The sequence below is a fragment of the Xiphophorus hellerii genome, chromosome 22 (assembly GCF_003331165.1).
Source record: "Xiphophorus hellerii strain 12219 chromosome 22, Xiphophorus_hellerii-4.1, whole genome shotgun sequence".
Lineage (NCBI taxonomy): Eukaryota > Metazoa > Chordata > Actinopteri > Cyprinodontiformes > Poeciliidae > Xiphophorus > Xiphophorus hellerii.
The window spans coordinates 1,336,898-1,364,725 of NC_045693.1; the positions used below are offsets into that span (position 1 = coordinate 1,336,898).

A 27,828-nucleotide genomic window follows, 5' to 3' on the forward strand; every position below is an offset into this window, starting at 1 on the left:
TGAGCCCAGCCCAGTCAGTCAGCAGGAATCGGGTCGCTGATGTTCCTCTGATTCTGTTTCCCAGAAACATTAAACCCATTAATCAGAGACCAGTCAGCTTCCAGTTGCCCCGCAATAACTGGAGGTTAATGTCAGATTAATATTTACAACCTGACATGAAAATCTTATTTTCTGAATGACCTCATTGACCTGAAGTCACTGGAAAACATTTTCTTTTCTAGAGCTAAGAATAAAGAATAAAACTTCATGTGAACTCAGGATCCTGATCAGCTCGTCTTAATAGCAGTTTTAGAAAAGAACCTTTTAGCAGCTATTAAATATACACGAAATATATGTTGAAATAAAAGTAATTAATCTATATAAAGTCTTTAACTTGGTGATGGAGCTGCTGACAAAGGAACTTTTCAGTCATAATTTATGGAATCTATATTTGCCTACAATTTAAAACAGTTTCACAATTCAGTAATATTTTTTGTGAAGAATTATCACATAGTTGCCTTTTATTGTCTGATTTTATCAAGAGCTAAAAATATAAACATGAGATTCTATAACAATCAAAATGTTATTAAACATTTCAAAAGCAGAATAAATAACTTCTGTATCAAACTTTGTATTTTTCCATTATGTGATTCTGATTCCACAGCTTTTAAAAACCTTTGATCCTGCTGACTCACAGCAGGAGAAATATGATTTGATTTTAATAAAACAAATATTAAAGATGCAAAAACCTTTTTTGGGTTTGGTTGGAGCAGAATAGAGTTATTACTGGATTTTATAAAATAGTTATTACTGGATTTTATAAAATGTGGCTTAAAGCTGAGATGCTGATGTTTGGATATGTAAAAATATATATTCCCTCTGAATATAAATCTATAAATAGTTTGGTTTCTGTCAGTACAAAGCGAATTTCTCTTTGACCAATAATTTAATGCCATGGTTTAAAATTGGTTTAAAACTCTTTATGCTTTATTGAATCCTTTTGATGATTGATCTGATTATCATCACGTTCTACAAATAAATTATGTAATTAGTCCAGGGGGAAAATGTAGAAAACAGGTGGTTATATTATATAATATATAATATTAATTTCAATAAAACGTTTTTGCATTAAATCATTTTTCACTTGATGAAGGTCAAAAGTGGAAAATCTTTATTTTTTTCTTTCATTCAGATTTTCTACCTGAAACTGAAAAGTTGCACAACATTTTTCTATTTTTGTTGTTCTGGTTTCTGGACTCATCCAGAACCTTCTGGGTCAACCGAACCAGAACTTGTGACGAGGCTGAATGATGAGACTTGAATCGTTTCCTTGAAGCTTTTTAATCGTCTGTTTGGTGGAGAAAAACAAGCAGAACTTTCTGAACTTTAACCCAGACGTTTCTGAAGCTGGTTGGTTTGTTTCTGCCACCTGGAGCGCCAGCCGGGTGGAGTCAGCGGTCTGAGTTCCTCCATCGCCTAAAGAGCTGGAAAACGGCGAAGAAAACTGGATGTTGAACAGAGGAAGTGACATCAGAGTTGGATGGAGATCTGAAGAGCAGAACCAATCAGAACGCCGAGGAAACAGGAAGCTTCAGTCTGAAGATCCCAAAGGAAACCCGATGAGCTCTGCAGTCCAACAGAACCAGAACCTGCAGAACCACATCCAGGTTCTGTTCAGCTGAACACAGGAAGTCTTTTCTTCGCCTGCTGCTCAGCTGGAGCCACATGGGTCCAGCAGAACAGAGGAGGTTCTGGAGGAGGTTCTGGAGGAGACCAGGGTCCACATCTGGACCAAGAGTTCTGCTGGCTTTGGTTCCGATCCGGCTCTGTTCTGGTTCTTCAGGGAAGTTCTGGATCTGCTCAGCTTCTTCTGTCTCCTCTCAGGTTCTGGTTCTGGTCGTGACCTCTGACCCCCATGAACCTGCTGACGCCTCCCTCTCTGTTTGCTGCCCAAACGGTACCGGGCCACAGAGGCCGGCCGGGTCGGGCAGGAAGCTGCTGGCGCCGGGCGGCCCGCGGGTCCACATGGCGCCGCCAGTCCGTCTCTGGGGGAACGTCGAGGCGCAGAGGCTGAGCAGGAACGTCTCCTGACACACGGGGGCGCCGTGGAGCAACAACAGGAAGTGACGCCTGACGATGGCGGTGGGGGGCGGGCGGGGCGCCGTAGAGACTCTGTGGACCGGAACCGACAGAACCGGGTCTGGGCCTGGGGAGGGAGGAAGAGGAGGAGGAGGGGGGCCAGGCACGGCGAGGAAGAGTGGCGTAACTCATGGCGACGCTGTGGAGAGCCGAGGGAGTCGGGCCGCTGTCAGACAGAACCAGAACCTGGTGCCAAGGAGAACCTGAGGAAGAGGAGGAGGAAGAGCAGAGTTACCTGGTGAACACCTGCCTGGTTCTGGTTCTGGTTAAAACTAGTTTATTTAGTCGAGTTGTTCAGGTTAAAGTCCAGTTAACCGACCAATGAGACAAAAGGAACCAATCAGAACCGACAAGAACCCATCAGAACCGAATGCAGGAAAATGAAAAACTATTCAAAACCTTTTATGATTTTATTGCTTTTTAATTCAGTTCTGATCAACAAAATGTTTTTTTCTGTTTGTTCTTTTAAATCGTCCCGGTTTTTGTTTCTGGATTCATCAGAATTATGAAGCTGAGAATCGTCAGCCGGTCGAGGAGGAACCGACCAGAACCGACCAGAACCCATCAGAACCGACCAGAACCCATCAGAACCGACCAGAACCGATCGCTGCTTCCGTCTCGGTTCTGATCATCAGCAGGTTTGGTTTTGAGCAGGAGAAACTCAAACGGGTCGGTGGTTCTGGATCGAGGCTTCCTACGGACCGCCACCCGGCCAACGTGAGGTCCAACTGCTGATGCTAAGCTAACAAAGCTAATGCTAAGCTAACTAGACTAGCGAGGCTCGGCAGGTTGAGAACACGGAGTTAAAAGTAAAATATGTTTCAACTTGTTTATGTTAAAATAAATCAATAAAGTTTAGATCAAATAAAAACAAAGAGAATAACAGCAACAGGAAGTGATGCAATACTCCTTAGCCAATCAGAGCCGCAGGAAGTCAGCCATGATGACGACTGATTGGTAAAACTAAAGGAAACATTTAGTAAAGGGAACCTAAAGAACTGGTTAGTGAACTGATTCAGTGAACTACATGAAGGATGTGAACATGAACCAGTTCCTAATGAACAGTTTGAGTTTCACCCAACAGGAAGTCAGCAGGTCAATGAGGAAGAGGAGGAGGTGGAGGATGAAGAGGTGACGGGTTACCTGAGCGTCCCCAGGAGGGGGGGGGCCGTGGCGTCTGCGTGTGGGGGGGCCGTGGAGCCGGAGGGCCGTGGAGTCGGTGGAAGGAGGAGGGGAGGTCCAAGGAGGAAGAGGAGCAGTGAAGGTCTGAGTGTCTGAGGGGGGGCCTGGACACAGAGGGGTCCTTCAGAGGTGGTGAGGAAGAGGAGGGGGATGAAGGTGAAGGGAAGAGGAGAAACAGTTAACATGATGAAGATGAACTGAACAAACCCTGAAATGTTCTGATCCGACTTCCTGTCAGCATGTGTCTCCTCTGAGCCACCGTAGCTTCAGCAGATCAGACGTTCAGCAAGAGCAAAACATCAGGGTTCCTCCGCAGGCCGAGTTCAGGACGGACCGGGCCAGTGGACCGGGCCGGCGCCGCCTGGCAAACCGGGCTCAGGGCAAAACTAAACCAGAATGTTTAACCAGCAGCTTGAGGCCGAACAAGCAGAGGAACCTGAAACTAAACCTGATGTTAAACCTGCTGAACTTTGACCTCAGTCCAAACCTGCTGGACTCAGAACAGAATTAACTTCCTGGTTTTATCTGGTCTTTGAACTGAGTCAGTCTGAATCACCAGAGGAACGGTTCATGAAGCAGGCTGCAGTGACCACATGTCACCACCAGGTGGCAGCATGAACCTGTGTGTGACGTACACAGCTGCACTGGAGGTTCTGCTGGAGGTTCTGCGGTCTCGACCCGATGACGGTTCCGCTCAGACTTCGAGCGAGGCGTCGCAGGTTCTCTGCGCTGTAGTTCTCGTCTTCGCCTGCAGGGGGCTGCAGAGGACACAGAGGAATCAGTGAGGAAGAACGTCAGGATGAATCTGGTTTCATTCATCAGTTTTTAGGATTTTACTTCCAGACTCAAAGATAAAAACTTGTTTCTGTCAGAAATCGATTCCTGCTGAAGGCGAAAACCGGCTGCAGCAGGAAGTTACCGTTAGTTACCTTCAGAACCAAGATGTTCAGAAAACCCAGAAGGTTCTCATGTCAACCAGAACCACAGCAGATTCTGTAAAAACCTAAAACTCCAGTTTATCGATCAGTTTACTGAATATAAACTGATCGATAAACTCTCTTGGTTCTGGTGTTAGCAGCAGCTTCCTGTGGGTTCTACCTGCTCTCCAGGTGAGACCGGTCTCCTGTAGGCGTTTCTCTCAATTTCAGCCGTCGGCGTTTTGGAGCGTCTGGATCCGGATGGCGTTCTCCTCACCGCTGGAACAGAAACAGGAAGTGTTCACACTGATGTTCACATCTGAAGAGGAGTTCCTGCCATCTGGGCTCCTACCTGCTCTGCTGCCCCCTGGCTGCGGGCTGACGCCACGGCTGCCCCGCGGCATGCTGGGAGCCTGCAGGCTGGCCTGGTACAGCGTCTCCAGCTCCGATAACTCCTCCCCCTCTGCTGCTGCATGCTGGGAGTTGTAGTATCTGTTGACGTTTTCGGCCCAGCGTTGAACAGGCAGGGCGGCTCTGAGAACCTGATTGGCTGGTGGGGAGCAGCTCCTGATTGGCCGGCCCACAGGTGGGGCGGTGGGGGCGGAGCATGAGGGAGAATCCATAACATCCAGCTGATCCGGGGTTAAACAAGACCACTTCCTGGTTGGGCAGGAGGAAGGGGGCGGGGCTAGGTTTGTGGGCGTGGCCTGTTTGTTTCTGCAGTGATCCTCCATCACCTCATGATGCCTGTTGTTACCTCCAGCAGGGGATGGAGTTTGGGAACATGGCCACTGAGGGGGCGGGGCTTGTGACGGCTCAGGCCACGCCTCTTCCGGTGGAGGGGGCAGGTTGGTTTCCACAGCGAGAGCAGGGAGGGACCTGGCGCTACCGAGGGGTTTCCCAAAGCCAGAGCAGGGGCTCCTGCTGGAGGCGGGGTCAGAGGGCAAACTTGATGCAGGAGGGAGGGGCTTAACAAGGCAGGTGAAAGGGGGAGGAGCCTGGTGGTCTTGTCCGGCAGCTGATTGGTCGCCCTGCTTCTCTGTCAGAAGAACTGGGAGCTGGAGAGGCTTTGATCTGCAGAGGATGGAGAGAAGACTGAGGTCACCTGCTGCTCTGAGGGGGCGGGGCTTAGACGTTATGACGTAGATAACGTGTCACAGAAATGGAAAACAGATCCAGCAGCTCCACTCTGATCCTGACAGTAGGGGGCAGCACTGAGCCCCAACAGGCTGGGCCAGCTGGCCTGTGATTGGCTGAGCAGAGCAGGTGGTACCTGGGCTGTTCCAGCGTCTGCTGCTCCTCCTGCTGCTCTGCTTCCTGTTTTACTGCCTCTGACTGCTGCAGCAGCAGCTGCTGCATGCGCTGCTGCAGGCTGCGGCATCTCCTCATGCAGCGCTGCAGCCGGCTGTGGCTACCGGCTCCGCCCTGAGCCGCCGCCGGCCGCAGCTTGGCTGCAGCGGTGCAGGAAAACGTAACCATGGAAACAGAAAATAAAGGAAAAGGAATAAATGGAAAAGAAAAGGTGAATAAATAATAAAACACTGTGATGAGGTCATGCAGAAATGTTTAAAGGAAACAGGAAGTGAAACATCAGGAGGCGATGCGGCCTCATGGTGGCGCTGTGAGGAAATCAAACAGAAAGAATGGAAACCCAAACCAATGAAACCGGGCCGAAGGTTCTGGTTCTGTTTCAGGACTGATCTACTCTCATCAATCACAGACTTCTTCTGCTGCAGGTTTCAGGCAATTTGGACCGGATCAGAACCCAGAACCAGCCGATCGACCGACTGACTAGAAACAGGAGCTAAGGTTCCTCTGAGAGACCGGAGAACCCGGTTCTGGTTCCCCACCAGGACTGAGATTCGTTATGAAGGGGCGGGGTCACAAAGAGGGGTGGGGTCACACAAAGGGGCGGGGCTTACAGACGGCTTCATTGACCGCAGACAGCGCCGCTGCAACGTCGCCCGCCTGCTCCAAGCGCAACGACTGGTCCAGCAGGAGCTCCGCCTCCATCACACACCTGTCAAAGCTGTCGCCTTTACCTGCAGAGCACACACACACACACACAATGTCAGTAACAATGGCAGCTGTTTGTTCATCACTTCCTTTGTATTTCAGTTGGAGTTTGTTCAGCAGATCAGTGGAGAACATTCCTGCTGCTCCATCTGCTGACCACACACACACTGACACACACACACACTGACACACACACACACAGAGTAACAGAAGCTCCCTTAATAACAGCAGCACTGCGGCTCAAAGGAAAGCTCTCCAAAGGGTTGTGAATACAGCCCAAAAAATCATTGGCTGCCCTCTCCCCTCACTGGAGGACCTGCACAGCGACCGCTGTCTAAGAAAAGCACAACACATCACAAAGGACACTTCTCACCCCGGACCTTCTCTGTTCACACTGCTGCCTTCAGGCAGAAGATACAGAGCAACCAGAACCAGAACCAACCGTCTCAGAGACAGTTTCTACCCGACAGCAATAATAAAACTAGATGCAATCAAAAACAACCATTAATCATCATGAATGATGTATGTGAGAATGTGGCTGTTCTTATTTATTGGTTTTTTTTATCAGTTATTTGTTATTTAATTCTTACATTGTGTGTGAATTGTGAGACACTTATTTTTTGTTTTTAAGCATATGCACTGACTGATGGCGCCTTTTAAATTTCGTTGTTCTTGTGACAATGACAATAAAGATTTATCTCATCTTATCTTATCTTAAGTTCTGGTTCAAATCCAGAACTAAACATAAAACTATTGTTTCTAATAAATGTTATCAATATGATCAATAAGAATCGATCAGCTCCTGGTTGATTTCCTCTCCTCCTGCGGCTCCATCACGTCGGGCCAACAGGAGGTTTATGAATCCATCTGCACAAACTCAACCATGAATATCTACAAGCTGCTGATGGTTTCGTTACCGTCACACAGATTGAGTTGATACTTTGACTGGTCCAGTTTTCTCTCTGACCTGTGGAGTCTTCCAGCTCTCTGGACTCTAATCACATCTGGATTATTTAAAACACGACTGGAATGAAGATCCAGGGAATCTTCATACATGTGGCCAGATTCTGTTCAGGTCAACCTGATCCCGTCTGTTTCTCCTTCTGATAAAAATCACACCGTGATCAGGAGGATTTAACTATTCCCCCAGATAATATGTGGAACCTTGAAGCAGCTGAGCTACAGCAGCAGATAACATGAAACCATCAGGATCCAGATAATGGTTTGTGGTGTAACGTCTTGGTCCATTTTGGACCCATCAGAACCTCCTGAGGTTCTTTTAAACCATCTGCATGATGAGGATCATCCCTCATTCAGGCAGAGCAAAACTCCATGTCACAAAGTCCAGATGGTCTCGGCTGGGATGTTCTGGTTGAACATGGAAACCAGACCAACAGGTTCTGGAGGATCCGCTCCGGTCCGGCAGCTCTCTGCTGGAGAACCATCATCAGTTACCAGGAACGTTAGATCCAGATGAACATGGACCGCTCTGTCTTCAAAGAACTGCAGATTTAACCGTCCATCATCTCAGGAGCTCAGTGGATCACCAGGAGCTCAGTGGATCACCAGGAGCTCAGTGGATCACCAGGAGCTCAGTGGATCACCAGGAGCTCAGTGGATCACCAGGTTCTGCAGTCCAACCAGAACACGAGACGACAGCAGATCCAGCAGGGATCAACCGTCAGGATCCTCCATCCTGAGTTACCTTGGATCTGCAGCTGGTCCAGGTCCAGGTACTTGCTGGGTCTGGGGTTGAAGCCCAGCGCCTCCTCCCTCTCCTTCTCCTGCCGCCGCTGCTGCTCCTCCTCCCTGGCTCTCCTCAGCACCTCCTCCTGCAGCTCGTCCAGCTCGCTGCGGCCTGCGGGGGGCGCTGCGGCAGCAGGAACATCAGGGTTACAGACAGACTCTGGATCGGGTCCTACAGACGTCGGCCTTCGTACCGAGGCTCCCCCTGCTGGAGGAGTGGAGGTCCTGCAGCAGAGCGCCGCTGCTCTTTGACCTGATGTTCCTCCATGAGGGTCCTGAGGATGAGGAGGAGGAGGAAGGCTTCTTCTCACCACTGTCCCTGCAGACACAGTGGATCATATTATGGGATGTGATTCTTTCCAATAGCACCCAGAACCAGAGTGAAGCTGTAGGTCAAAGGTCAAGTCTTAACCGTCTCCTGTTGCTCTTTGACCCCAGACCCAGAGACCTGAAATTCATGAATGTTGTTTGGGGCTCCTCTGGTAACTCTGTGACCTTTCACCTCCGGGTTTGGGGCCTAACAGTCTCACCTGTCTCCCAGGCTGAGGTCCAGGCTGACGGGGCTGCCGCTGTTCCTGTCGCTGCTCTCGTAGCCGCTCTCCATCCTCTGGATCAGCCTGGGAGGAGCAGGAGGAGCAGGGAGCTGCCGTCCTGTGAAGGAGCTGGGGAGAGTCCGGGAGAAGGCCGCTCTGATGGACGGCGCCTCCTCCTGGCCCAAGGAGGTGGTGTGGGCCCCGTCGGGCTCACAGGCTCCTCCTCCCAGGGGGCTGTATCCCGCCTGCCTCCGCCGCTCGCGCATGAAGATGGCGTCGATGTTGAGCGTCTCCTTCCGCGGCCTCCACGCCGGCCGGCACCTCCCCACTCCTCCAGAGGAGCTGGCTTTGGACTCGCTGCTGGTGCTGTCGGCCTCCCAGTCCTGGACTGGAGAGGAGGAGGAGCTCAGAGCTGCGTCTGCAGCAGGGAGGAGCTCGGAGGAGAGGACTGCGGCCGGCAGAGAGGAGGAGGACGAGGAGGACGGCGGGCGGATCATGTTGGTCATCGTCTCCTTAAAGTCTCTGAGGCGACCGGCTGAGGATGAGGAGGAGGATGAAGGTTTGGGGAGGTGCCGAGGAGCCTGCTTCTCCTTTAAGGTTTCTCCTGGAGGACAGAGGAGAAGAAAAACATGTAGAGGACGAGAGGAGAGACGGAGGAGGACAGAGGACAGCAGCGATGAGGAACCAACGGCGAGAGACTGAGGACATGAAGAACCGACCAGATTAAACCAGATTGTACCAGATTAGATTAAACCAGTTTGAACCAGATTAAACCAGTTTGAACCAGATTAGATTAAACCAGTTTGAACCAGATTAAACCAGTTTGAACCAGATTAGATTAAACCAGTTTGAACCAGATTAAACCAGTTTGAACCAGATTAGATTAAACCAGTTTGAACCAGATTAAACCAGTTTGAACCAGATTAAACCAGATTCAGTACCAGATTAAATCAAACCTCATCATCACCTGCTTGTTTTATTCTCTTCATAAACTAACTGATGTAATAAACTCTTTATTCTGATCTTTGCGTTCTGGTGACTCTAACTTCCTGTTTATTAGATTATAATTTATTTTATTTCCTCGTTAATCTAAGCCCCGCCTACCATCGCTGTGGTAACCTGCCGATGGCGGATCGAGTTCTGGTTTGATTCGCCGCGACCAGTTGGAGCTCCGCCTCCTTTCTGCGGCCCCGCCTCCTTTCCTCAGAGGCTGCTCGGCGTCCGCCGCGCGGCCTTACAATGACAGGCATTATGGGATGGTTTACCCATCATGCAACACGGTGAATGAGTGAATGAGTGAAGCAGTGAGTGAGGACAGCAGAGGACAGTCTGGTACCTATGGCGTCCAGGCTGCAGAGGGAGGCATGCAGCGTTCTGTCGGTTCTGTCGGGTCGCTCCATGCAGACGAGCGTTCCCTGGGAATCGGAGGAGCAGCGACTCGCCACGGCCTCATGGTGGGACTGGGAGGACTGGGAGGACTGGGAGGACTGGCGGCCACAGTAGCTCTCTGTGGACGAGTCGGTTCGAGTGTCGCTGGAGATGGACGGCTCACGGCCTGCAGGGGGCGGCAATGGGTCATTTATGAGTGAAACACAGAGAGCTACCGGTAGCCCTGTAGCAGCTAGAGCCGCTGTAGAGCTACCAGCTGTAGAACTACCAGCTGTAGAGCTACCAGCTGTAGAGCTACCAGCTGTAGAACTACCAGCTGTAGAACTACCAGCTGTAGAGCTACCAGCTGTAGAACTACCAGCTACACCTACATATGTAGCTGTAGAGCTATGTACAGCTGGTAGCTCTACACCTGTAGCTGTAGCTCTACAGCTGGTAGCCCTAAAGCTGGTAGCCAGTAGCGGCGGCAGGTCGAGTGTCTGCTCCTCCTGTTACCAGAGTCCTCGCTGTCGTAGCCGGCCCTGTGGAGGCGCTGCAGGTCGAGGTGCGGCGGCAGGTCCTGCAGGGTCACCGGCGTCCCGCGCGGGTCGGCGTACAGCAGCAGCAGCGGCTGGTAGCGGCCCTTAATGCAGCGCGACACCACGTCCTTCCACCGGGGCCCGATCTGAGGGAACAGCAGAAACAGGGAGGGGAGGGGAACAGCAAGGCCGTGTTGGACCCGTTCATTGAAACCTCTGACAGCTGGAGGTCCGGTTCTGGACTGGATCGTGATCAGAAGGCTAACCCAGAACTCCAGAACCGACCACCGGAGAACCAGAGGAAACCTGAGCTCTGCTCTGGTTGCCATGGGAACGAATGTTTCTGATTGATATAAACACAGAAACATGAAACTATTATGGGATGTTTCAGAAAATCAGCGAGAAGATTTCTCACGGTTTCTATAGAAACGAAGGTTGAATTTCCATCAACCATTTTCTTTTCTAAAGTTTCTTCAATAAAATCATAAATCAGGTCAAATGTTTACATTTCTTCAGTTTTTCCCAAATCTCTTGTTTCAGTATTGATTCAGGTTTTCTAACTGAAAACTTTCCATAAACTAAAGAAAACTGGAACTGAGCTTCAACCAGTTTCTCTGACCTTCCTCTAAAAACCCAAAGTGTTGGAAATAAATCGTCTGGTTTTAAAATCTGATTCTGCTGTAAATGTGAGAAAATGATCCGGATCCGGCCAACAGCGTCTCACCGTCTCTGATGGAGAAAAACTTCCTTTAGCTTTTCTTTTCTCTCTCTATCGTTTCCACCCGTCCTCCGTTTTCCAAAGCAGCGCTCGGACCGGACCGGACCGGAGCAAAGAGAGTAACGGTTTGTTCAACAGGCAGAAAGAGACGGGAGCTGGTCTGCAACGTGGGCAAAAAGTGTTCACTGATCTGACCTCTGACCTCTGATCTGACCAGCTGCACCAACAAACAATGGAGGGATTTCCTGTTTCACAAAGAAAGAAAAACCAGAGCAGGAGAGAGAGAGAGGAATGGAGGGATGGATGATGGAGGGATGGAACTGTGAGCTGAAGTGAGGAAGAGGAGCAGATCCTTCATCCTTCATCATAATCTGGTTATTTCCACAGATTAATTATCAGTTACACTGTAAAATATGACTTTATTCTCTGACATTATGCTCATATTTATGACTTTATTTTGGTATTTCTATAACTTTACTCTTGGTTTACTAGTTTTATTAAGTTATTATGACATTATTATGAGTTTTTCTTCATCTAATTACAACATTTTTCTTAAAGGGAAACACAACTGTTTATAAAAATAGACCTTATTTGAGAAATATTTATCTTAGTTTTTATACATTTTAATAAAATATTTTCACAGGAATGTCGCCATGTTGTTCACGCTGCAATGCATTCTGGGTAAATGATGTGCCTGAATCCTCCAAGTCCACCTCGCTGCAGCAAACAGGAAGGGGCGGGACCACTGTCAGTCTCAGACCTTATTTGGAAATGGGACCATTGCACTCCAGAAGTGAAGGGGGCGCTATTTCCTATATAATCCGCGGTCTCCTGTTTTTATTTTCTTTTGAAATCTGTGATATATTTTCATCTTTAGGAAGGATTTTCACTCTCAGCATGAATTTGAACTTTTCTCTTTTATTTACTTCAGCGCAGCTCACAGTTTTTAACAGATTCTGTAGTTTTCTGTGAACTTCTACATCTGCTCCTTAGTCGCATCTTTTCTGGCCTGATACTGCCTCTAGTGGCGTGGGGTGGTAACACAACTAATATAATTACATCTCACTGTGACCTCACTGGGACCTCACTGGGACCAACAGACCCTCCACCAGGTTTAAGGTAATAAATCGGACTCCATCAGAACCGGGCCGGCTGGTTTCGGGTCTCACCTCCTTCACATGAGCGTCATCGAAGTACATCCATCTCCTGATCTTGGTCTGGAAGAAGAAGGTGGAGTAGTGCTTGCCGTAGTAGCAGACCACGCCCACCAGGTAGAGCTCGGCCTGCCGGGCCTTCTCCTCCGTCACCCTGTAGAACAGCTGCAGAACCAGAACCGGGTCAGCCCGTTTGCCCGCCGCGCTCCGGTTCACCTCCAGGTCGGTTCCTCACATCTCCGAGTCGCAGGCGGGTTCCCAGAGAGTGGATGACGTCCTCGGCCAGGTCCGAGTGCTCCGAGTCCCACACCAGGCCGATGCTGACGATCTCTGGGCTGTTGAGCAGAACCCGGGCGATCCGGAGCTGCTGGCCGCACCGGCTCTGAGGACGGGACCAGAATCAGGACTGGGACAGGACCAGTATCTGGGCCAGTACCAGTATCAGGACCAGTATCTGCTTACTGGGCAGGTGCGCAGGTCGCCCATGCTGGCGTTGCGCAGCAGCTCTCCGAACATGCTGGGCGTCGGATTCTCTCTGGACTCCAGCATCTTCACCGCCTGGTTGCTGAGGAAGAGGAGGAAGCAGGGCGACCTGATCAGCCAATCAGCATCCAGCAGTGACTCTTCCTCAGGACTTTATGCCAGGAAACAATAATCTCATTTTATTACGGATTTATTCTGGTGATTTCATCACTTCATGTTTGCATCATTTTCATATTTTATTCTTGTATTAAAGTATTAAACTTATTCTGCTACGATTAAAACTTCATATTATTTTGACTTTATTCTTGCAATATTACAACTTTATTCTCATTATTTCAACCTCATTTGCATAATAACATGTCTAATCTCATATTATTCTGACTTTATTAGGTTAATATCATGAATTTATTGGTTTTATTCTGGAGTTCCTCCAGGATTTGTGCCCAATGTTTTGCATTTAGAATCATTTATTTTAATGTTAAATGTTATTTCTTTGCTGCTGTTGAATCCTTTGCAGACAAAATGTAACAGATTTATAAACTAAAGCTCCTTTTATTTCAGTGAAAGTTTTTTCTTTTAAAGTTTCTGTTAAACTCCTGATGAAACAGATCGTGACCTCTGACCTCATGGATCTGAACTTCATTCTGGTGAAACTCGTCTCTGACGACATCAGATCGTCTGTCGTCGGATCTCTGATGGAAACTAAATATTATTTCATTTTGGTTTTTAAACTGGATTCTGATGAAACGTCTTTATTTCCATATTAAATAAAGATCTAGACGTTTACAGGTCTAGAAATACGTTGATAGAAGCTGAAGCTCTTTCCTGGACCTCCTGGTTTCACTCAACCTGCTGCAGAAACACTTCGGGTGTCTGGTTGCCAGGGCGACCCCGAGGCGTTGCCTAGCTACCGCGTCAGAGTCCAAGATGGCGGCTCTGAAAGGAACCCACCACAGCGAGGTGGTGGAGATGTAGTGGACCATCTGGATGAAGGGCAGCGGGTCGGACGACGCTCCGCAGCTGCTGCACACACACTGGGGGGAGACACCGGGTCAGTCTCACCCGCTGTACAGACCAACACACCTGCTGATGGTTCTGATGGTTCTGATGGTTCTGTCGGGCCGCCTCACCTGCTCGAACAGCGTCATGGCGAACTTCTGGTGCGGGATGCAGTGTCTGGCGGTGCAGACGTCCTCCTTGGTCTCGTCTGAGATGTGGAAGTGGATCCTCATCAGGATGTTCTCCTGTGAACACGCAGAACCAGAGTGAAAGTGCGATCGGACCGCCCGGCTCCGGCCCGGTTCCGGTCCGGTTCCGGCCTTACGAAGCACTCGGCGGCGTCGTCCATGACGCCCAGCTGGAAGCGCTGCTGGTCCTGGAAGCTCTTGGCCAGCGCGCTGCGCAGCGCGTCGGACGGCAGAACCTTCTCACTGCTGAACTGGAACTGGGCAAAGATGTTCTGGAGGAGAGCAGACAGCGGGTCAGAACCGGACCGGAACCAGGCCGGGACCGGGCCGAGCTCCTGGTCCTCACCTTCAGGGCGCAGAAGATGCAGGAATCCTCCAGACACTTATGGGAGGAGAGCTGACGGAAACTCCGACGGAAGATATCCAGGTGCCACAGAACCTGGGGACAGAACCAGAACCAGAACCTGAGGACAGGACAGAACCAGAACCTGAGGACAGAACCAGAACCAGAACCAGAACCTGAAGACAGAACCAGAACCAGAACCTGAGGACAGGACCAGAACCAGAACCTAAGGACAGAACCAGAACCTGAGGACAGAACCAGAACCTTTTATTATCGTTTTATTTACAGTCAGATACATGGAACAGTTCTGGTTCTGGTTCTGGGTCTAAACGGACCAATCAGATTGCAGCAGCCTCCACTGGTCTGAGGATGATGATGATGAAGATCCTCTACTGGTTTAACTGGTTTAACTGGTTCTGATCGCTGCCATCCCCGCCTCCACCACCAGGTGTCACTGAGGGCTCCGGACCAGAACCGGACCGTTGGTGAGACGGGTCAGAACCCGTCCGGATTTAAACGGGCCAGCGTTGATCAGAAACGCTCAGTGGGCCGAAGCAACGGGGTCAGTTTAGAGGGAACCAGAACCAGAGACGGGCTGAGCAGAGACAGAACCTGAACGGACCGGCCCGACCCAGCAGGAAGTGCTGACTCAGTTCTGTTTGTTCCTCCGTCCCGCCGAGTCCAATATGCTGCCGGGTTCTGGTACCGGACCGTCTGCTCACGGCTCCGCAGGACGCCCGGAGCAGAACCTGGCAGTGGAACCGGTCCAGGACGCTGCAGCGCTGCGGCTCTGGTTCTTATGGACCTGTTCTGAGGTCCAAATGGCTGCAGGAAAGTTCTGGAAGAACCGAGGAACCGGTTCTGCTCTGTTGGATCACAGAGTTCTGACGGGTCGGTTCAATCCGGCCCGTTTCGTCAGAACCATCACTGGAGGCGGCCCGTTTCCCACTCAGCAGGAACCAATTGGATCTTTCAGATAACTGGACCGGAACCGGTGCTGGGAAAGGTTCTGAGGTTCTACTGCAGCAGGAACACAGCGGTCCAGAACTATGACCAGAACCGGGTCAGATAAAAATCCAAACGCTACAAGTTCAGCAGAATTTAACCGGATCGACGAGTCGATAAAGAGATATTGATATTAAAATAACTAATTAAGGGGCGTGCCGTGGTGGCGTAGCGGTTAGCGCGACCCGTATTTGGAGGCCTTGAGTCCTCGACGCGGCCGTCGCGGGTTCAATTCCCGGACCCGGCGACATTTGCCGCATGTCTTCCCCGTTTCCTGTCAGCCTGCTGTCATATAAGGGACACTAGAGCCACAAAATACCCTGGAGGGGTAAAAAAAAAGAAAAAAAATTAATCATAATCAATAACAGCTCCACCAATAATAATAATTAATAATAACAATTAATAATAATAAATAATGATAATAATAGTAATTATAATTGATAATAATTATTAATAATAGTAATAAAAATGATTAATAATAATAATCGATAATAGTAATAATAATTAATAGTAACAATAAATAATAATAATAGTAATAATAACTGACAATAATAATTGATAATAGTCATAAAATAATAATTATAATATTATAATTATAATTATATAATAATAATAGTAATAACAATAAATAATAATTAATAGTAATAATAAATAATAATTAATAGTAATAATAAATAATAACTAATAGTAATAATAATGTAAAGTGTCGGCTCCCTCAGCCTCAGTGGAGACCAGAACTATTCATACTCTTAGCATCTTTAGCTAAAGCTAATTAAACCATCACCATGTTTCCTCTGACTGCAGTAATATTAAAGTTCTGGATCGGTCCGGTCGGGTTCTGTTCTGATTCTGGTGGTGATCTGTAGCCTTCCTCCTCAGATTAGGGTGATGGTGAAGAGTCTCTCCAGCCTCACACAAAGACTCGGACTTTTATAGAAATAAAACAGATCAGATATTCTGGATGTGATTTCTATGTTTTATAATCTGTTCAGAGAATAACAGGATCGCTGTGTGTGTCTCTGTGTATCTCTGTGTGTGTGTGTCTCTGTGTATCTCTGTGTGTGTGTGTCTCTGTGTGTGTGTGCGGTACCTGCAGGGCGCTGTTCAGGAAGCAGCTGTTCTGACCTGGCTCGTTGCTCAGCCCCTTACTGGGAGCGATGGACGCCATGGTGTGCGTCGCCACCACTCCCTGTGTGCCTCCGCCGCCTCCTGATGCAAAGTAGCTCCTCTTCCAGGACATGCTCCTCCCTCTGTTGCGGCCCGGCCCGGATCAACTTCCTGGTTCTCTGGTCCAGGGATCCATCTCCTCCGGACCGGAGGACGCAGGCGAGGAAAACTCCCGGACAAACCCCCAAAAATCAGCTTTTATCAAAGTTTTCTCCTGTCGTTTTACCATTAAAATAAAAACAATCCAGGAGATTTACTTCAGCTCCAGCAGCTCAGGCTTCCAGTGAGGATTCAAGGAATGGTTTTATTTCCCAAATCTGACACTTTGAAAGGCAGATCAGGGGTCAAAGGTCAGCGCAGGCGTCTAGGGTCGGCACAGATCTGCAGGAGAAGAAGAAAGAGCCGATCATCCCGGAATAACGAGATTCCTAAACAAACATTCCCGTTTCTCTTCCTGAAACTGAGAAAATCCCAAAGCTTTACCAGTCTGATGGGCCGGATCAGAACCTGTAGACCGGGCCAGGGAGCCAGAACCAGCAGATACAGTCTGGTCTGAATCAGAGCCCGGCCCGGCTCTGGACGCTGACGCAGCAGAAACTGAGGCTCCAGTAATGACAGAGGAAAACCCAGAATTACTGGTTCAGACGGTGAGTCACTGCAGCTGTCTGGTCCAGTGCCACCAACCGGGTCAGAACCTGCCGGGACCAGACTGTGACTCAGAACCACAGGGTAGAACCGAGGGGGTTCTGGATGAACAGACCCACCCATGGAGCCGGTTCTGAGACTCTCAGGGAGCAACAGGAGTCAGAGGATTAAGGAGCGCTGCAGGGAGCGCTTGTTTACTACACCAGCAGCCAGACAGACTCCACCCCAGACCGGACCCGGCTGGTACTGCCAGGCGGTTTTGTCTGCCACCAGGCGGCACCACTGAGGTGCTTCCTGCAGCAAACAGTCGGATCAGCTGATCACCGAGGGATTACAGAGTCTGAGTGGAGCTGGGTTCTGGAGCCCACCGACCTGTCAGGCCCGGTTCTGACACAACTAGAGGTTAAACCTCAGACTGTGGAAGAAACATCCCTGATTATAAACCTTTGACCTGCTTCACCCTCCAGATTAATCCCAGCAGTCTGGGGAAAGTTAGTTAGATGGAAGAACTTTTTGACCAAATACTGAGGAGAATTGTAGTAGTTTAGTAGCTAGTAGGATTTAGCGTTATTAGCGTTCATTAGTTTAGTAGCTAGTAGCATTTAGCGTTATTAGCGTTTATTAGTTTAGTAGCTAGTAGCATTTAGCGTTATTAGCGTTTATTAGTTTAGTAACGCTGGTGGTTTGTTCATGTCTGCTTTCAAAGTCAGCAACAACGCTAAAACAAAAATAGCTCAGCTGTTAGCGGATTAGCAGACGTGTGATAGGCCTGTCGCGATAAACGATAAATCAATTAATCGTACGATAAATTAAAACTATCGACGCCATTTTAATTATCGGCTTTATCGTCTCTTCCGGCCTTTTTCTCTTGCTGTTAATGACACTGAATGAAAAAAGGCTCAACTCCGGTTCTCTCCACTGACCCTCCCTTCCTCATTTCCTTAGTGTAAAGCCCAGCGCAGACGACACGATCTTAGAGCTGTCGGCCGATTGTCGGCCCATTTTCAAAACCTGACAGGTCCAAACATTAGCTGACAGAAATCCTAGGTATAACGGTTCGATCGGGTTCGGTCCTGCCGTGTGGTGTCCAACAATGGGCACAAAATAATGGCTACAAGTTTAGTGAACTAATTTTAAAACCAGGTATTAATCAATGCTTTACTACAATCTACCTGCAGTGCATGTAACTAGTGTCAGCGTAAAGTCCTGACTGAATGAAAATCATTAGAACCTGTTTATGTCACGTTAACGAAGAACAGCTGAAAAGTTACCGGGTTTATCAACTGCGGTAGCAATTTCGCTCCAACTCCTCCTCTTGTCATTTCTATATTCTTTGCATGTTGAATAAACATTAATGTTGTTTCCACATATCATCTCCAATGTCCGCTGGACTTTGGGTTGTGCCGTGTCAGCTGTTTGGGATTCCCCTCCGTAATTTCCCCTCAGAAAACACGGAGGAGAATCCGCGCTTTCTGATTGGCTGCCTGTTACATTCAACAGGTTCAGTTAAGATCCCAGTTGGGGAAAAATCCTGATTTAGATCAGAGCAGCAACGAAGATCTACCGTAACACACCACACAATCTTAGAAAGACCAACGATCTAAGATTGTTGTAAGGGGAAAAATAGGAGCAAAAAATCATGTAGTGTGAATTATTGCATCAGGTAGTCGATGTGCCCATCTTCTCTATTTAAATCTAATTATTACTGAAGGGCAACATAATATACAGACTTCATAATCTGCACTCTTTTGGTTGAATGCAGTATTTATTTCCACTTTGGCTTTATGTTGTTTAGTTTTTTTTTTCCAGTACATTTTTTGTTAATGGAGACTGAGAATCCATTTTATTTTGTTTTTGGTTGTTTTGTTTATTTAGTTTATCATTTCCAGTGTTAAATATTCTTTTGAAAATAAAGTGTATCTATCTTTGGCAGGAAATCACCTGCATTATTACGTCATTTCCATTAAATCAGTGTAAAAAGATCTTCAAACAATATTATCGTTTATCGCAATAATTTTTGAGACAATTAATCGTTCAGCAAAATTTGCTATCGTGACAGGCCTACGTGTGTAAAACATGTCTGATCCGGAGGCCGGGTCCAGGTCTGGCCCTCAGCCTGTCAGCTGCAGCAGCCACCACCGTGCTTCCTGCTTCCTGTCTGAACGGCCGGGACGTTTCTCCTCAATCCAAAGCTTCCAGGATAATCTGGGTGGATTTAATCCAGACTCACCCTCAGAATAACCAACTTCAGATTAACGAAGGAGGAAACAGAAACCAGCAGATCGATAGGCAGGGCAGTGACCTCTATAGGTCGGAGGTCGTCCTGCAGGTCAGAGGTCGTCCTGGCGACGCTGCAATTGGACTGTTCTGTAAGACCCGATCAGTCACTTTACTGCTGCAGAACCAGAGATAATCACAGGAAAACACAGAACCGAGTTTTTTTTTCTTCACTTTGTAACGTTTGTTTAAAAGTTGCTATAAATTAAAGTATCATCATCAGAGTGACGACAGGCAGGTGGAGGCTGCGTCATGCTGTGGGACTGCCACTTCCTGGAGTTCTAAACACAAACCAGTACGGTCCAAATGGACCAACCAGAACCTTAGCTGGCTGGTCCGTTCTGGTTCTGGGTCGATAAACCTGGATCAGAACCCGGCTGACACTTCTGCTAATGCGCTAACAGCAGAGCTAACTTTCAGCTTAGCTCTTAGCATTTAGCACTTAGCTTCCAGTAAAACAAATTACAGATAAATTTTAAACTTTAACTGAATAAACTTCAGCGTTTATATTCATAAACGTTTACATAGATGCTGTAAATTAAATCTGTTTATGCAGCTTTTTCATTTCCTCTCTTCACGTGCAGCAAATGATGCTTATTCTCTACCCAGAATGCATCACTACAGCCTGTAGTGGGATTCAACATGGCTGAATTTAGCACTTTAGCATTAGCATAACCATGGTTTTTAATTAGCACTTCATGGTTAGAGCAGCTAATGTTTAGCTAGCTAGCCAGCCGCTGGATGTGATCCTCTCCAACCGGGTCACAATCAGTCCGGTCCAGTCAGAACTTTACAGAATATTCTGACCTTATGAAAAATCAAAGTCACTTCCTGTTGGTTCTGTACGGTGGCCAGCAGGTCCAAGTGAGCAGGAAACGCATAAACAAAGCAAAACACAAAAATACAGAAAAAAACCAAATGCAACAGAAAAAAGCTGCAGATACAAACATCGAGTATCAAACACTGTAAACTTTCTCCACTAAACGTAAATCCTCCAGGCCACCAGGGGGCGCTGACCTTCAGTGAAGATGAGCAGTTCAGATATCGTCATACTTCATGTGTTTCTATTTCATAGAACAGCAGAATATTTACCGGCTGCAGACGCCCCCTGGTGGCCTGGAGGATTTACGTTCTATGGAGAAACTGTAGAGTTTTTTACTTCCTGTTTCCTGTTTGCCACAGTTCCCTTCCTGTTCCAGACTTCCTCTTCCTGTTTCTGGAGTTCACATCATTCTCCATAGTTCTAGAGAACAAGGTTCTGATCCGATCTTTTGTCTGAGCTCCACCTGAACAGAACCTGGACGTGTAAACGGATCAGAACCAGATCCAAAGTTCTGGTTTCACTTTAACAATCTGGGAGGAGCTGCTCTTCCTCATGGTTCTGCTGCTGACCCGTGATGCTTCAGAACCGGTCCGGTCAGAACCACTCTCTGCCTCAGGCATCAGTTTTTACTGATTGACCGGATCCAGAACCAGGGTTCTGTTCTGGTCCGGACAGCTGGAGTCTCCTCAGTGTGAAGAACGGCGGTGGCAGCATCATGACTGGGAGCATCAGAACCGGCTGGTTCTGGTCCAGATCGAGTCCGATGGAGAAGAGCTGAGCAGTCAGTATGTTACCGGCTGAACGGGTCGATCAGAACCAGCTTCTGGCACCAGAATAAAAACATCCAGAACCTCATTAATGGTCCCAGTAACACCAGAACCCACAGGCCTTAAAGCTAGAGTTCTGACCCAATAGAACCAGGCCGGGTCGGGTTCACCAGAACCGATGGACTCTCCTGGTCCGAGCAGAACCTGGTCATGATTCCAGATCAATTTGAGTTCTAATTGATCTGGACCGGGGCTTCTAGAACTTCAGCAGAACCGCAGCAGCTTTGGGTTCAGGATGAGTCTAGAACCTCCAGAACCGGGTCTGGTCTCCTTCCTCAGCTTTCAGGAAAGTTCTGCTCAGATCAGAACTTTCTGGAGGAACGGAACAGAAACTTTGTTCCAGTCACAGTAGAACCAGAACCGGGTGAAGGACCAGAACCATGTCCAGAACCGGAACCAAGAGCAGAACCATGTCCAGAACCGGGTCCAGGACCAGAACCAGGTCCAGAACCGGAACCAGGACCAGAACCAGGTCGGTGTGGGAACGGCTCCTCCTGCTGTTCCCGGTGGGACTCATCCACAGCCGGGAGTCCAGAACCCACGAACCCACCCGGATGGCTCTCATCAAACCCGAACCATCCGGATCCCTCAGAGCCGAACCCGTCCCGGACCCGGGCTGAGCAGAACCGGCCGAACCGCAGCGTGAAGCGGCAGTTTTCCAGCCGGAGTCCGGAGCGGGAAGCATGACATCACTTCCAGCAAACTTCAGGGAACAAAGAGACCGGAGCGGACCGGAACCGGGCCGGAACCGAACCCGACCAGCACCGCAGGCCGGGACAAGGTCGAACCGGAGAGGACCGCAGCTCCAGAACCGGAACCGGACTGCGGAGCAGCGGCGGCTCCGTGGCAAAGCATCACAGCGAGCAGGACGCGGTCAGAACCGGAACACCGAGGTTCGGCGGAGCGGCTCACCTGCGGCCGGAGGGGGAGACCTTCACCCGGCCAGGATGCGGGGCGGCCCGGGGCCGGACGGCAGAGTCTGGACCCGGACAGGACGGACCGGACCGGACCGGAGCGGAGCGGCGGGTATTGTGCTGAACGGAGGGGGCGGAGTTACTACCTGCAGCACGGGCACGCGCACAGCCCGGCGCGGGCACGACCGGGAGCGCGCCGGGCTGTGCGCGTGAGGGGGGCAGAGACCCAGCGGACTCGGCAGACCCGGTCCATTGAGGTTCTGGTGGGTCCAGGTTTGATAACCTTCAGGTTTCTGATCGGATGAAACTTTCTGCTTTGTGACGTCATCATTTCCCATCAACATCCCATAATAGAAACTGGATCCGCTTTGTTAAAGTTTGATGTTTTTCTTCTTGTTAAAAACAGAAATAAAAAGTTTCCGGAGGATCAGAAAGAATGAGCGGGTGGTTCTGACGGCTGCAGAGCTGCGGCCTAGTCAAAGTCCAGGAGCAGAGAAACACGGTGGAAACCAGCTGGGATTATTTCCTTATGAGGGAATACATTCAGATAAATGTTTAAATAAATCAGATCTAAGTTTCTGTTTTTCTGGAATCAGTTTTTTTTTTGTTATTTTCAGTAAATTTAAATTTTTTTTATTTCTTTTGTTTTGAATTTTGACTTTAAATGAGATAATTTAAGATATTTTATGAATTTCTTCACCTTCTGCCTGTTTAATAAATCTGTTCCTACATTTCCTGACTTTTTATTCTCATGTTTTATTGTTTTATCATTTCTGTTTGTATTTTATTTATCTTTGTTTATAACTGAACTCTGAGTTTTTATTTCACATTAAAATAAAAACTCAGTTCTGGTTCTGAAACAGAACCAGAACCAGAACCGTTCAATATGATTCCTGCTACACAAATATTCACACAGAGGAAAACGATTCTAGGGGAATAAAAATAAATTTAATTTTTAACCAAACAAGGAACAAAAAATTCCAGTAAAAAAAAAATAATCTAAAAATATGATTTAATTCTTTTTTATTTTATTATTTTCTATTTATTCTTCTTTAATTATATAAATTTATCCCCAAATATAAAAATCCCAAATCAAAAGTAGGAACTAACAGTGAAAGGCTGGTTTGAATTAACCTCAGTTATTCTCTCCCTCAGCAGCCGGTTGGACCGGGTCGACCCACCAGAACCGTTTGGACCTGGAACGCCGCTGTGAGCTGACCGAGCAGCCGGCAGCTCTGAGTATTGATCAGGTTATTGATCCGATAGAAGCTGTGAGAATCGACCCGGCAGCTCTCTGCTGACTCGTTGGTTCTGATCCTGACCCGTTTACTACAAACAGAACATACTGCGGTTCTGCTGCAGACCCAAAACCACAACAACACGGACAGAGTCAGGAGGAACTGGGCCCCGGGCCGAGCTGGATAAAGAGGCCCCATCAGGCCTCAGAACAGGAAACATCAGATTCGTTGGGTTTGGTCTCGGTTCTGGTTCTGGTTCTGATGCTTTAATCGGTTCAGATTCTCTTTTCTCTGTTTGTTTCTTTCTGGTTTTCTTGTGAAATATTCAGTTTTTATCTGAGCAGAACATTTATTCTGAGCATTGGTTAGCTACGCTAACCATAAAGCATTCATCATAAGCATTAGCTATGCTAACCATAAAGCATTCATCATAAGCAATAGCTATGCTAACCATAAAGCATTCATCATAAGCATTAGCTATGCTAACCATAAAGCATTCATCATAAGCATTAGCTATGCTAACCATAAAGCATTCATCATAAGCATTAGCTATGCTAACCATAAAGCATTCATCATAAGCAATAGCTATGCTAACCATAAAGCATTCATCATAAGCATTAGCAATGCTAACCATAAAGCATTCATCATAAGCATTAGCTATGCTAACCATAAAGCATTCATCATAAGCAATAGCTATGCTAACCATAAAGCATTCATCATAAGCATTAGCTATGCTAACCATAAAGCATTCATCATAAGCATTAGCTATGCTAACCATAAAGCATTCATCATAAGCATTAGCTATGCTAACCATAAAGCATTCATCATAAGCAATAGCTATGCTAACCATAAAGCATTCATCATAAGCATTAGCAATGCTAACCATAAAGCATTCATCATAAGCATTAGCTATGCTAACCATAAAGCATTCATCATAAGCAATAGCTATGCTAACACTAAGTCACTACACCAACATGGTATTTAGCAGAAGCTAATGCTAAACCCGCTAAATTAAACCATGTTGAAAAATCAAAACAATTATCTGTAATTTTTTATGCATTATTTAATTAACGGCTCTGGTTGTTTGTAAACGATTTGTTCTGTATGTTTCTTCCATTTGTTTGTCACCTGCTCAAAGTTTCTAGAAAAAAGTGAGAGGAGGTGAGGAGAGGAAATGAAACAGACTGCCAGCCCTTCAAAATAAAAGCATGGACATAAACATAAGAATTTACAAACCCAAACTTCAACACTGATGTTGAAATTTATTCAACTGAAAGTTTTAAAAAATTAGCTGAGTAAATTTAGAATTTATCAGGGAAGCTAACTGCGCTAAAGTTTAGTCAGTGTTAGCTAAAAGGCTAAAGTTAGCTCCAGTGTTAGCGCAGTCAGTGAGACGGAGCGAGCTGCTCTTCTCTGGTTCTGATCATAAAACAAACAGAAACATTTAAACACGCTAGGACAACCAGGACCAGTCCCATCTGGTTCTGCAGCACTCGGGTCATCAGAACCCTCCAGAACCAGCTGCAGGGCCGGCAGAGAGTCGGGATGTCTGGTGCAGCAGCAGCTCTGGGTTTGGGTGGAGATCTCATCTGAACCGCAGCTCAGAACCTCAAACATTCCTCCTCCGCCTGGCTTCTATTAAACCGGGCCCAACCGGGTCCAACCGGCTCAGACGGGCTGAGGCTTTTAAACAGCCGGGTTCTGCTCATAAAGAACCGAGACCTTTAGACTCTTCTGGGTTCAGCAGCAGCTGAAGGTTCTGGTTCTGAGTTTATTAAGATCTACAACTTTCAGGTCCAGAGTCACATTAAAACACTGAATCAGAACAAAATCTGACAGGTTCTGATGGGGTTCTGATGATCCGTTCAGGTTAAAACTTTCTGACCAGCTCAGAACCAGAACCAGAGCCGGGTCAGAACCCTCCTGCTTCCTGTTTCCTGCTGTGGAAAACGACCCGCCTGTTTTCAGTTCCTGCTGGGTCGGTCCGCTGAGCCGGGTCAGAACCGCTCTGGACCTTATCTCTGCTGCAGCAGCTGCTGCTAAACCCAGCGAGCAGAACCGGGCCTGAGCGGTTCCGGTTCTGCTCTCGTCCAGCAGAACAAACAGAACCGGTCCAGATGGAGGCCGACGTTTTTATTCCTCTAATGGAAAAACATCAGAGCAGGAACGGCCACACAGAGGTCAAAGGTCACAGCATCTATTGACCTGATGTTTTCCTCCAAAGAAAATCAGATTTTTCATTTTAAGTTAATATTTTATTAATTTTAAAGCCTTTTGTTAGAATAATGTTTATTATTTTGGTTCTGGAGACACTTTGTGGGCGGGGCTTAATTTATAATTATTTGAAAAGAAAAAACCTGAAAACTGATTAAAAGCTTTTTAATGTTTCTAATTATTACATTAATTTTATTTCTCTGTTGATTTATTTTTAGTCAAATTTTCCAGTTTTTTGTGATTCCAAAGAAATTCAGAATTATCTGCATCTGGAGGAGATCCAGTCTGGACCAGTTCACCAGCGGAGAATCTTCCTCAAACCGAAACCAACAGGCAGAAAACATTTGAAAACAAAGCAGAAACTCGATGGGAACTGAAGGGAGATGAGAATCAAGCAGGAACATGAAGGTAACGGCCAGGTGAGTAAAGGTGAGCCTGACTGCAGTGAGGAGTCGGCCATCTTGTTCAGGTGGAACCAGAAACAGCTGGTCGAGTTTCAATGATGATCAGAGGAGGAGAGTCAGAACCATTACAGTCTCACAACAACCAGTTTGGTTGAACCAGCTGAACATTAAACATCCTGTCAGGTGACACACACACACACACACACCTGAGTTTGTGTGTGTATGTGTGTCACCTGCATGACATCACCTCTGTTATCCCACATCACATCCTAGCTGTTTACTCTAGCAGTCATATGATGGTGACACACACACACACACACACACACACACACACACACACACAGTTTGTTCTCAGCTCCGACTCGCTGCAGCTCATTCTCACAGCCGGCCCTAGACATACGTAGACTACCAGCCCCATCAGGAGTTTGAACCAGAGATCTAAAAGGTTTACGTTTATTTAAATTACATTTAACCCAGCAAAGATCAATGAAAATATTTTCATAGTTTAAAGATTTAAAGGAACAGTAGTTTGCGTTTTTCTGCCACGCTAATTGCTGCTGGCTAGTCTGAAGGAGCTGAGTGGGGGAGGAGCTGCGCCTCGAAGGCGGGGCTAGGTCCAGCCAGGCGTTTAGCACAGCTGAATGGTTGCCATGGAGACTGGAGCAGCTCCAGAACATGATATAATCAACATGTTTGTGTTAGTTTTGGATTCTTCTGTGAACCTCATTCAGTCGTTTGTTTGTTGTTGCCTGTTTCTCAATAAAGTTTCTTGAAAAAAAAGAGAGGAAATGGAACTGCTGTGTAAACAGACTTCAAAGTAAGAGCATGAACATAACCGTGTAGCTACTAGGATTCTTATCAGTCAATAACCAAAACAGATGTCAGCTGAATGTTTACAAAACAACTAAATAAATCATCACTTTAGAAATTTATACGGAAAATTCATTTAGAGCAATCCAAAATAAAAGTTAGCAAGATGCTAAGCAAAAATATTTCTTCATCTATTAGCAGGAGAGCTAACAGACTCATCAGAACTGCAGTTTTATTAGCTAACAGGTGTTAGCCTTTTGTTTTGGTTTAAATATTTTATAAAAGTGATTATCTGATGATGTCATCAGCCTGAAGCGACTCTGACGCAAAAACTGGAGTTAAAATTACAGGAACATTTTTAATGCTGGTAACATTTTAAAAAACAACCTGACTTTTTATTACAGCCTGAAGTTAATGTGGTTAAACTGAACTAAATCTGTTTCCTGATGAATGACAGCAGAACCAGTTTATCAATCTGAGATAAAACTTTATTTATCTTAAATGTTCTGCAGGAAGGAAATATTTACTGAGCTAATCCGGTTCTGGAAGATTTAATCATAAAATCAGTTTAAACTGGAGATTATTTCAGATTTTAAAACTTTACTGTTAAAATTTGATCTAAATGTTCAGAACCGAATCAAACAGTTAAAACCTGTGATGGAGTTTTTAAGACTCTATTTGCCCATCTGGCTCTGATCGATGCTTCACCTGAGTCTCCATCTGATCCGGAACCAGAACCGCAGAACGTTCCTTTAACGGCCCGAGGCCGGCTCACCTTCACTCGGCCTGCTGCTCCTCCTGCTGGGTCTCCTTCCTCCTCCTCCTCCTCCCTGCAGGAGATTCAGCCAGGAATGACATCATCCTGTCAGCAGCACACCTGTTTCCTCCTCCTGCCGCCGGCCACTTCCTGGATCCCTTAAAGGGCCAGCAGCAGCGCCAGGACAACAGGTGGCAGGGCAGAACCGGACCAGAACCGAACCAGAACAAAACCAAACCCTAACAATGAAAAATGCACATTTGGTTCACACATATTTTCACATGTGAAAACACACCAGAACAGAACCAGAACCGGAGCGTGTGAAAGAACCCTGGGAACCGGGTTCTGCAGGTCACCGCCATTCAGCTGCTAATTTTATCCAACAATGCAACAATACACAGCCTCATTAGCCATGCAGACACACACACACCCCGACACACACA

At 47.2% G+C, this 27,828-nt stretch overlaps 1 protein-coding gene across 10 annotated transcripts; it reads right to left on the reverse strand.

Annotated features, from left to right (window-relative positions):
• Window positions 1–1,133: 1,133 nt before the first annotated feature.
• On the reverse strand, window positions 1,134–27,815 carry LOC116712889 (inactive ubiquitin carboxyl-terminal hydrolase 54-like). Of its 10 annotated transcripts, XM_032552753.1 has the most exons (23): window positions 21,961–22,129; window positions 16,400–16,857; window positions 14,308–14,400; window positions 14,099–14,233; window positions 13,905–14,018; window positions 13,726–13,808; window positions 12,754–12,856; window positions 12,527–12,673; window positions 12,307–12,456; window positions 10,397–10,565; window positions 9,849–10,067; window positions 9,617–9,745; window positions 8,510–9,116; window positions 8,174–8,298; window positions 7,939–8,103; window positions 6,140–6,259; window positions 5,491–5,668; window positions 5,003–5,291; window positions 4,570–4,780; window positions 4,399–4,496; window positions 3,921–4,058; window positions 3,262–3,421; window positions 1,134–2,321 (listed from the first exon to the last, which is right to left on the reverse strand). In XM_032552753.1, exons 2-23 carry the CDS (start codon window positions 16,547–16,549, stop codon window positions 1,840–1,842), a joined length of 4,065 nt encoding a protein of 1,354 aa, XP_032408644.1. In that variant the 5' UTR covers window positions 16,550–16,857; window positions 21,961–22,129; the 3' UTR covers window positions 1,134–1,839. The 10 variants fall into 10 exon arrangements, with proteins under 10 accessions (XP_032408644.1, XP_032408639.1, XP_032408636.1 ...); XM_032552748.1 differs by lacking the exon at window positions 21,961–22,129 and adding an exon at window positions 27,404–27,815 and having other exon boundaries at window positions 4,570–5,291; XM_032552745.1 differs by having other exon boundaries at window positions 4,570–5,291; window positions 21,961–22,130.
• Between the last annotated feature and the right edge of the window lie 13 nt (window positions 27,816–27,828).